General features: G+C 38.4%; 1 protein-coding gene across 11 annotated transcripts; it reads left to right on the top strand.

The window, feature by feature from the left end:
• The first annotated feature begins 772 nt into the window (after positions 1-772).
• On the top strand, positions 773-7,966 carry LOC104599650 (uncharacterized). 11 transcript variants are annotated; one of them, XR_016078310.1, is made up of 7 exons: positions 785-1,932; positions 2,109-2,218; positions 2,344-2,424; positions 2,995-3,062; positions 3,277-3,372; positions 3,628-6,143; positions 6,384-7,966. XR_016078310.1 is itself a non-coding variant. In XM_088891034.1 (6 exons), exons 3-6 carry the CDS (start codon positions 2,370-2,372, stop codon positions 3,706-3,708), a joined length of 348 nt encoding a protein of 115 aa, XP_088747160.1. In that variant the 5' UTR covers positions 776-1,932; positions 2,109-2,218; positions 2,344-2,369; the 3' UTR covers positions 3,709-7,966. The 11 variants fall into 11 exon arrangements, 3 of the variants coding, with proteins under 3 accessions (XP_088747160.1, XP_088747162.1, XP_088747161.1); XR_016078311.1 differs by having other exon boundaries at positions 773-1,932; positions 2,995-3,077; positions 3,628-7,966; XM_088891034.1 differs by having other exon boundaries at positions 776-1,932; positions 3,580-7,966.
• Positions 7,967-11,371: the final 3,405 nt, after the last annotated feature.

Below are 11,371 nucleotides of genomic sequence, written 5' to 3'. Positions count from 1 at the left end.
TAGCATGGGTACACGTGGGCATGACCTTGCTCGAGCGATGACTCAGCCTGACAGCACGGCAAGCGCAACCACAACTTGGTGGGAAGGGCTCACCGAGCTCATCCCGGCAACTCGGTGGGTTAGGCTACTCGCCGAGAGCCGCCTGGCGTGCACTTCCTCCCCGAGGCTAAGGCACCCCGAGCTACCTCCGAGCTCGGGGCCCCCTGACCTTTCCTAATGCTCGAGCTCCTCCTAGTGGATTTTAGGCCACTCCCAAACAGGAATACTCCGATCCGCCTCTAGATACCCCGAGGTAAAGACACCTCGGGCCGGACAGCTCGGTGTAGCTTGCCTTGGGTAGCTCGCCACTTGCGAGATAACTCGGTACAGGGTAGCTCGCGAAAGAGCAGTTCGGCATATCGCAAGAAGATCTCCTGCCTGACCACCATACCTTACAAACCTGGAGACTGCAACCACGTCTCTCGTCAGACAGTGTTGTGCCCGCCACCTTTGGAGGGTGTCTTACATCTGACAGGTACGTACCCTGCAACAACGGCCTCGCGCGTGCCACCTCTGCCCTGGCTGTAACGGCTGCGGAAGGACGACAGTGGCGGTTACACCTGCCCTGTGAGAGGCTAGTGGGTCTGATTCAACAGAGTTCTATTATAAGTAGCCCAATCTCAAAGAACAAAGGTAACTTCCTGATACTCGCGCTATCTGCACTCTTAGCTTTCTTCCTCTCTTTGCATTTTCACAGAATTCTAACTTAAGCGTCGGAGTGTTCTCGTCGAGCAAGCCCCCGGGGATTCCTCATCTTCTTCATCTCAGGTATGATTTGAGGAGCCACGCAAGTATCAGGTAGGAGTGACCGAATTCCGCACCATGGGGACGGGGATGGATTGGGAAAAGCTTGTCCCCGTTGGTGGGAATAGGGATAGGATTTTTCATGGGGACGGAGATGCAGAGTGGATCCCAATCCCTACACTACAAGAAAAACAGTATAGGCCGGCAGTTTTCTGTCGGCGACCTTATGTAAATGTCTGCAATGATCGGCAACTCGAAAAAATGTTAACCATTCAAGGGCCGACGGTCAAGTTTTAAGTAGGTCACGTATCTCACCATGCGTCCCGATGGTTGTTATTTGCAAATAAAATAAAAAAATAAATAGATGATAAAATTTTATGGCTTTCGCCAAAACTGTGTATTACGCAAGAGAGGGAGTCTTAATACCAAATCATGAAACCCTTGCTAGAATATGTTGGTTTCCATGAATCTCGATGGTATATATTCTTCGTTCTTCGAGTATATACATTTTTTTCCTCCACCGATTCAGAGAACTAAATCCTTAAATCTCCATTATCTTCTTCGAGCCTATTATTCTCTCTTCACCGATTCAGAGAACTACTGTGTCTCCTTCATTCTGAATACTCTCCACTGATTCAGAGATCTCTTCACCGAGCTTTCTTACTATCTCTCTTCCTCCACCGATTTAGGGAACTGTGGAGCCACGAACAGGGAGGTCGTTTTGAATACTCGACTGTTTCAGAGAGGTCGATTTTGATAGAGATGGGAATGGTCAGCGTCTCGAAGAACTTTTGTCTGTAGAAGCCAACAAAAAGAAACTGAACTTTATATTTGATGATTTAGCTGAGGTTTCTTTTCTTAATTACGAAGAGAATTTAGAGGGGCGACAACATCAAGATCTGAGTAGGGACGACGAAGATGCCACAGTGGAAGGGAAATCTACAATTTCTCCTGAACCAATCACGAACCAGAAGGAAAGTAGGGAACTCTATTCTTTTATCCCCTGAAAACTGGTGATGTTTCAGATATTCATCAAACCCTTGAAAAGAGTTTATCAGATTACCATGCTTTTGATAGTAATGGTGCTCTTTCGGCTGTTAACTCACCAACTACCTAAGGTATTGAAGTCAAAGAATCTCTTTCCTGGAGGTATGTAATACGTTCGTTTGACTAATAGTATACTTTTTTTTTTTTTTTTTTACGTTGAACTCAAATCAAACTTAATTGCATTTGAACTTGGACTGTTAGATTTTCTTAAAGTTTATTTAAAGCTTTATGAAGATAAGTTTTTTTAAAGCTGAGGTTGCTTATTGTTGTTGTCATAGAAAATTGTGTCTAAGTTTCAGCAATGGGGTCACTTCACATGCCAGTAAATATGGTTTCACTTCAATTACTTCATTAGTAACAACCTAGGTTGAAGGAGAGGATCATATCTGTAAGTTGTATTATGTTTATAAGAATTAGTTTTTAGGTCATAGATATTGATCAAAATTGAGAATGAGGTTAAAATATCTTAATTTTTTTCTACTGATCAGTATTTGTTTATGTGTACTCTTACAGAAGATCTTCAGGACCATCATTGGGCAATGAAATTTTCTTTCATAGAAGCCTGTCCCACTGATTGCTACACTTCCTTTGGAGGTACTTTCAATCATGTTTTTTTCATTATTTTCAAATGATACATCATTAAACATGGAGATTGTATTATCTAGAATTTCTTTGCCTATTCTTATCATGAGATTCAAGATCTTTTTTTGGGCATTAAGTTTCTCTGTCTATTATGCCATCCTGTGCATATGTGGCATGCTTGTATGCCATTGTTCAACGAGAGGGCTAGTGATGCCTGCGGTACATGATGAATAATCAATGTCAATTTAGTGCACCAACATTTTAGGATATAGAAAGAAATAAAAGGAAATGTCTATCTAAAGATTTTAAATTTGCTGGAGTTGGTGATTTTTGTGCCCCTCCAATTCAAACCATGCAATGGATGGTGAAAAATTTTGGGATAGATAATGAGTGGCCCAAGTTTACTGCATAGTGTGAGACAGTTTTTATGTACAATGTATTTTGCCCTTATCACTAAAGAAGCTATTTCTCTGTTTGAGTCTTCAACAACTTTCATGTACAATGTATTCTAGTTGGCTTTATTTTTGAGCATATTACTGTCTTCCACACTTAAGGTATACTTATATATTTTACTTGGCTCAGGTTCAAGACAAAATTGGAGAGTTCATAAAAGGTGTATTGGTCTTATAAAGTTGTGCTATACTTTTCAGGTGGGGCAACATTGAGTAAGGCAGAGACCTGAGTCCTATAAAAAGCTTTGTTAATTCTCCCATGTTTTTGTTTTTGTTTTTTTTATTCTTGATTATTATTCTTCCATGAACTTTAACATTCTATTATTTCATTATGGGGTGTATTTTAGAGTACCGGATGTCTCAAAAGTTATAAGAGGCAGATTTGTGAACTGATGCATGGGTTACATTGCAGACAAGCACTTCCTTGAAGTTCACTGTTTTGAACCCTAAAGGACGAATCGGGACAATGGTAGCTGGTGGTGGTGCAAGTGTTATATATGCTGATATTGTAAGTTTTCTCATTTCTTTTCCTTCTAATGCTACTTCATTTTCTTTGATTGCCTAGGTATATCTCTGCCAATGCCAGGTTGAAAAGTTCATGTTGAGCATATCAAAACTTAGCAATATCCTTGGTGTTGAAAAGATAGCTGAACAGGAATGCATGCTTCTTTCACATTTGAATAACATCTATAAATTTTTATTTACCATTTTGCAGCTATATTTATTATTGCTTCAGCTGTCGCTTTTTAATTTTTCAAACCAGATTGATGCTGATACAACGTTAAAAGGGGAAGAGGGTGAAGTTGATTTTAAGAGAAGGATGGGAAGTTTGCACGGCAGATGAAAGAGAAGGGAGAAGTAGTTAGTGATTTTGCAAACTGGATACTTAATGAGACTCGTGTTAGTTTAGAACATTCACGGTCGTTGGATAAGTCTGGGGAGATTTATCCTGCCAAGGCTGACACTGGTGTACTGCCAAGTGTTGGGGTGGCTTGTCTCAGTCGCCAGAGTGAGACCCAAGGCACATGCAGTGTAGAATTCCTTGAATCCTTGATGGGCAAAACTTGAAAGTTACACCTGACCCCTATACCCGATTATGGAGTTGCACTAGGTGTCGGATTGGGCTGTCTTTGATATGCCAATCAATGAGATCCTTAATGGGGGTCAAAACTTGGGTAAGTTTGGACAGTCTGAGAATTCATCTAAGTGGGTGATCATAGTGATAGGATCAACCCCTTTGTTAGACAAAGGTAATGATCGAGGATGCACTCTCTCTGATGGAAACCAAACTGTCGGCAGTTGATTTCAATCGTTAGATTTTTTTTTCCAAAATTTATATATATAAGATATATAGATATATACGGTTTCAAAATGTTTGCAAATGGTTTTAATTCCCGGGATCCATGTGAGTAGAGAGTGCAACACTGTTCCTTGCAGCCGAGGGAGATGTCCTCTCTTGTCGGGCAGTGTTTGATCATTATGGGCTGAGAGGTTAAGTGTAAGGCCATATAGGGTTATACCTAATGGGCAAATCTTACATCTGCCCATAGTCCTTGGGTTTTATAAGATGTCTTGGCCCAGGGACCACTTAGTGTAACTGTTGGGCTCATAGAGTCCATGTGATGGGCTCAAGGGGTTCATTGGGCTTTCTTGTGAATTCGACTAGGCCTTGTAACAAAGGTTGGGCCGAACCCATGTGACTGATGTGTAGATCAATGCTTGGGTTCCACGCCATACAAAGAAGCCCAACTAGGTAGTATTTTGGAAGCCTATTGAGCACTTAATATATATTGGGCCTAAAGCCTATTTCGAACTGGACTGATTTGATCAGTCACTTAAAGGGGCGGATCTGAGATTAGGTCAAGCCAAGTGTTGGGGTGGCCTGTCTCAGCTACCAAGGTGAGACCCAAAGCACATGTAATGTAGGATTACTTGAATCTTTGAATCGGACCAGATTTCCAGTATTGCCCTGGACCTTGGAGATTGAATGGCAAAACTGGAAAGTTACACCTGACCCTTAGACTCGATTATGATACTGCACTAGGTTTTGGATTGGGCTGTCTTTGATCTGCCAATCAGTGAGATCCTTAGCAGGGGTCACAACTTGGGTATGTTGGGACAGTTTGAGAAATCATCTGAGTGGGTGATCATAGTGATAAGATCAGCCCCTTTGTCGGACAAAGGTAATGATCGGGGATGCACTCTCTCTGATGGAAACCAAAACTGCTGGCAGTTGATTTCAATCGTTGAAATTTGTTTTGCAAAATATATTTATATACGGATATACATATATACATAATGGTTTCAAAATGTTTGCAAAAGATTTTAATTCTTGGGATCCATGTGAGTAGAGAATGCAACACTGTTCCTTGCAGCCGAGGGAGAGGTCCTTTCTTGTCGGACAGTGTTTGATCATTATGGGCTGAGAGGGTAAGTGTAAGACCATTGAGGATAATACCTGATGGGTTAAAGGGGTTCACTGGGCTTTCCAGTGAATTCGGCTAGGCCTTGTAACAAAGGTTGGGCCGAACCCATGTGGCTGATGTGTAGATCAATGCTTGGGTTCCACGCCATACAAAGAAGCCCAACTAGGTAGTATTTTGGAAGCCCATTGAGCACTTAATATATATTGGGCCTAAAGCCCATTTCGAACTGTACTGATTTGATCAGTCACTTAAAGGGGTGGATCTGAGATTAGATCAAGCCAAGAAGATTGGGTCTTAACTCTATCCACTCATGGAGACCAAATTCAAATTAGGATTTGAATCTGGTAACCTCTTGATAAGATCAGGAGTGGGCCGATCTAATCTGCAGATAGGGTTAAGAAGACTCATTATCCAAATACAGATTTGGATTAAGATAACTCCTAATGAGATTAGGAGGTTTCTTAATCACAAAGAAAGAGGAGAAAACAATAATTCAAATTACAAGAATTCGAACCATAAGGGATTTCGCAGATTAGACTGCATTCTTGAGATAGGATCTCAGAAACCGTAGAGAAGAGAAAAGTAGTTTGCCATCTTCTTCTCTAGCCTTCTCCTCCAGCAGCCACCGCCATCTACTGCCAGTTCGAGTTCTCTGTGAGGGAAGATCAAGAAAAGTTTTTGATTGTGTGTGGTGCTCACTGTTTCCATCGAGTTCTTCAGAAGAACCTGGTTCGTGGGACGAACACTATTGGTTCTGTTCCATCATCACTGTGTCATCTTTAGTGGGAGCAGTTCTTGGGATTTTCTTTGGGCGTGAACACCGACGTTGGGAGATACTGCTTCTCCGGATCAGGTATATCCCTTCCCTTCTCTTTTGGTTCAGAACTGGTTCAGTTTTGGTTCAAGATAAATCCTGGAAAATTCAGGGAATATGATTCATAGTTGGAAGAATGGCAAGAAATTTTTGAAATTCGCCCACCTATTCCACAACCTTTTCGGCGTCCATACGATGGATCTTACCATTCTTTCAAAGTCCATATCCCAACAGAGGCAATATTTGCCAATTTATTCTGTACGTGATGAATTGTTGCAGGTTAGCACTTAGTCTCTGTGGAAATCAATTTAGTTTCACATCAAATTGTAACATGTTAAGATGTGGTGCACATGTGAAGTTTGTTTTGCGCTTTGTATGTACAAATTTCCTAATTAGGACCCAATCATTTCATTCTTCCATCTACTTGAGCAAAATCAGAATGATCTAATTGATGTATCTCATTCGTTTGGATTAGTAGAAGAAATGAGGGTTTTTGAAAGTTTCTTGTTATTGGTAAGGAAAAAAAAGAAACGAGAAAATTATTAGAAGATTGAATTGTTTTTGTTTAGCTCATTTTTTTGTTCTTGCCCCAGGACCATTTCTTGGAATGGGTAGAACCGGGGCTGGGAATTGCTTTGTAATTTTGCTGTAATATATGGAATTCTGACTAGTATTGGGCAAGCCAAGAAGGTATTGTAATTATTGGACTGCTACTTGTTTGGGGCAGTTTGATTTACATTAATAAAAATTATATTAATTATGAAAAAGGAAGATGTACACAAACATTTTGGGTTTGAGCTCTTACTGGAATTGTTGGTTGCACTCAACCAAGACTTGTTACAGCTATGAGTGAGGAGATGCAAACTGAGCTAGGTGATATAGTTGGTTATGCTATTCGGTTTGAGGATGTGACAGGGCCAAATACCATTATAAACATAATCAGCTGATCTGATTTCTTTTTTTTTTTTCTATAATATTGTTTATTATTCAGAGTTTTGATTCCTATTGTGGGACAAAATTGTTACAAAGACATCATTGTGTAAAGCCGAAGACGAGACTCAAAAATGCATCGTGGCTATCAATATTACGAAGACATCCTTAACTTTGGATGGTATCTAATACGTCACTGATACAGGTTATGGTAAGATGAAAGTTTACAATCCAAGAATGGGTATGGATGACCTCCAAGTACCTGCTATCGTTTGTACACAAAGATTGCCTACCAAAATGAGATGCTTCCAAATCCCGTGCCAGAGATCCAGAGGACTAATCTTGGCAATATAGTTTTGTTGCTTAAATCCTTTAAGATAGAAAACTTAATGGATTTTGATTTCATGGACCCACCTCCACAGGATAATATACTAAATTCCATGCATCAATTGTGGGTCTTGGGTGCCCTGAACAATATGTTGGCAGTTTGATAGATCTTGGATGGAAGATGGTTGAGTTCCCACTGGATCCACCACTTGCTAAGATGCTCCTGATAGGGGAACAATGGTTGGTTGACTTAGGCCCCATGTTTTTCTCAATGAAAGAGTTAGAGACATCGATGCTGGAACAAGAGGCAGCAAAAGGAAGAGAAGACAGTAATGGAAGAAGAAATGGAAAACTTGAGGAAATTACAAGCAGAGGTGGAGAGAGAAACCAAAGCCAAGGAGAAGGAGAGGTGGGCGAGGCAACAACAACGGGCATCGATGCCAAGATTTTGTCCACCAAAGAAATTTGGCTTCTAATTGTATATTATGTTGTTATCATATTGTTTTTACTTAATCATTTTTTACATTAAAATGAGATATTTTATTGTATATAGAGATGGAGGTTTAGGTTGTATTCATGAGATTAACCCTGTTGGGATTTTGGATGATATTTTTGCAATCTTTGTGGTGTAAGGGGTTGAATGCATCTTTCCCCATTAATTTTTGCCAATTTTTTTTGTCTTAAATATCAATTTTAATTTTTTTATTTAAAAAAAGAGAAAGAATACAAACTTTATATGGAAGCTTCCATATAAAAAAAAAACATAGCTCTAAGCCAGCGGTCAACTAATTGCCGACTTAGCCATAATTAAGGCCATGTGTGGCAATCAAATATGATATACGCCGGTGGCTCAGACCGCCGCCTTTAGTAATTGGCCAATTTGGGCAAAACCTAAGCCGACAGTTCAGAAATGTCGGCACAAATGGCAATTTCAAATTTAGCCAATAGTCTACTTTTATTTGTACCAGCGGTTTCCAATGCTGGTTTTTAAAAAGATTTTTTTTTAATTTACTTTTTCTCGGTAGTGTATAACTGCCAGTATAAGGAGGGATAAGCTGACAATTTTGACAAACCGCCGGCAATGCTTTAATTCAATGGCCATGGTTAGTGCAACCTATGCCGACGGTTTTATGCGAATATCACAGTGGTCTTTATTTTTGCGGACGGTGGCTATACCGACAAAGAAAGACCGTCGTCTTAAGTCAATGCCGGCGGTCATGAAATTTGTGCCGACGAATCTAGACCGCCGGCTAAAACTTGTTTTTTTTGTAGTGCTAGATCGCCGCATTACTATTCTTAAGATCAAATCTCATTGCCACCAAGGTTGGGGGTTGTGAGTTTGGGGGATGCCCCCTGGTTGTGTAGCCCTATGAAGCCTATGTTTAGCAACTTTGTGGGTTGAGGCATTTACTGGTCTAGGAATGAAAGAAAACTTCTCATTGAGCCAAAAAAAAAACTACAATCCTAATGATGCCTCAAAGATGCCAAGGCAGGTAAAAATTAACATCTTTTAAAATCTCGATAACGTGAGTCACATCAACTTCAATGGTTATGCAATTTACATTAAACTCAACTGCATGTCCAATGTTCACGATAAATGCTTGAGCATATTCCAAAAGAAAGCATACTGGAAATACTTAGAGAATACTACTAAACAAGAACACACAAAGAACAAGGCCAGCTAAGGCCAAGAGGGAGTACAAGATGCATCCACATTAAACTTAAACCTAGATTTAAAAGGGTAGCATTTACAAATATATTGAGAAACATGACTAAAAACTATGAGTGTTTTCCGTAGTGCGGATGAGAAATTGGTGGGTGTGGATTGGTCCACAGGACCACACTACATTCTGTGGAATGACGAATCCACACCACACCATAATTCACAATTGTTCTGAACTGTAGATAAACTGTGTGGGTTCCCATAGTGGCATTTTGTAGGCCTGTTGTGAACCAATCCACATCACACTTTTTGATTCCATGTATCTCATATAGATTTTATGAATGATCTACATAGTTGATCATAAATGTCTAATTTTTACATTTTATATGATAAATAAATTGAAAAGGCATCAACAAATTAAAATTAACTAATAAATATTAATTTTAATTAAAAAATATAGTAAAGTAATTAAAAAATAAAAATATTATTTGATTGATAAAAACATTAAAAATTAATATTTAAATAAATGAAAAAATAGTGGAGAAGGAGCACCACTAGGCTTGTGCTAGAATTAGCAATAAAAAATATTATTTTATTGATAAAGTATTAAAAATTTAAAATTAAAAAAATATTATTTTAAAACTTAAAAATTAAAAAGAAAGAAAAGTATGTGCAATAGATGTATTATATCAAAATAGAGTGTGGAAACATTGTGAACCAGCCACATCCACAAGAAATATGTGTGGTCGAGATTTTGGACTGTGACAGGGATGGTTTATGATATATTGTAAACCAGTCCCATCAACAACCAACCAAACATCGTGGCCATCCCATGTCATGGTTCAAAACAAGTCATCCACGAGATGACCACAATTCCGAACACCACCTAAATGTACCAAGAATCACATTGCCTTGAACACAAGCATTCAAAATAGATGAAACCTGGGCTTGGGCTGTAGCTATTACTTGATAAGGGTTGGGATTATAATGATAAAAAATTACTGCACACTTGTGCTTCCGTAGCTGCCACAAAATATGGCACAATAAGAGAAAAACTGACTAATCATACCTTACCGTTTTCATCCATGTGATTATTTTCTTTGTTTTTCTCTATGTATCACATATACATATACCATGCTTAAGGCTCATCAATAATCCCTTTTGATGTTGATAATGCAATTTTCATGATGAATGCACAAGATCACATAAGAGATTTCCACCTCTCATAAGAACCCTAGATAGATGGCAAGATTATATTTTTTTTCCTATATCTACAAGGATTAAACAATACAAAAGTTTGTTTCTATTTATTGTCCAACATTGGTTGGATGTTAATGACCTTCATTATAAATAAAGGACATTGTCCTACGAATGGGATTTACATTTATTTTCTATCGTTACCCCATTTGAGGAAAAGAAGGAATTGTGAGTTTAAGTAAGAAGAAATATGATGAAGGTGAGTGGTGGAAAAAAAACAAGTATCCATTAATTGGATTTTCTCAACATGTTCCAAATTATATCATGTGAGTGAGGCAAAATAAAGAGGAAACCTTCTCTTTGTCCATCAATTATCTTTTCTATGTGTTTTCTTATATACATTGACATATGATTGCTTATATTTCTCAACTCCTTTTCATTTGCTCAAAATAGTCTAAAGTAAACCAAGGGAATAGATGAATGGGGTGATTTAAGTGGTTCTTTACATCCAACCATGGAGAGAAATAAATGAGGAAAACTAATTGAGAAAAAAAAGATTCTTATGTACATTTTTAACTTTTTAATCTCATTTCATTCATGGATGAAAATCCAACCATGATTACTTATTATTTTCTAAATGAATGTAAGACTATAAATAAGTGAGGCAAAATCCCTTAATTGTTTCTTTTCCTTCTAAAAGGCCATCTTTAACATGGTGAGTCTTCATGAACAAATTGTCATGTAGTGGTGGTTATTGTTCTATAATGCATAATATAAAGAGAATAGAAGAATGAATACTACCGTTAAGCCAAGATTCAAAAGGCTAACAAATTAGTTTTATGAAGTTCTAACTCAGCCCACAAACACTGAAATGTAATGGACCTCTCTTTTTCTTACCTCTAAGTTTGATTACTCATATTTATTTGCTTTTCATGTATTTTGAAACCTCTCTTTTTTCTTTGCAACTCTTTGCAATGACTACATATTTGGAATAATGGGAACTCACATTTTTTCCCTTTGCTTTTCTCACACTAACCATTTTTTCCCTTAGGGCAACCCTTAACTCCTTTTATTGGACCATTGTAAAATCATTTACCCTTTTATTTAATTAAACTTGCTTTAATTGTTTTCTTCGCCCAAATTTGAATTC

This window comes from Nelumbo nucifera, chromosome 7, assembly GCF_055504915.1.
Source record: "Nelumbo nucifera cultivar China Antique chromosome 7, China Antique-T2T, whole genome shotgun sequence".
NCBI classification, from domain to species: Eukaryota; Viridiplantae; Streptophyta; class Magnoliopsida; order Proteales; family Nelumbonaceae; genus Nelumbo; species Nelumbo nucifera.
The sequence above is the reverse complement of the archived record's forward strand: the minus strand, read 5'-3'. Positions and strand labels throughout refer to the sequence as shown.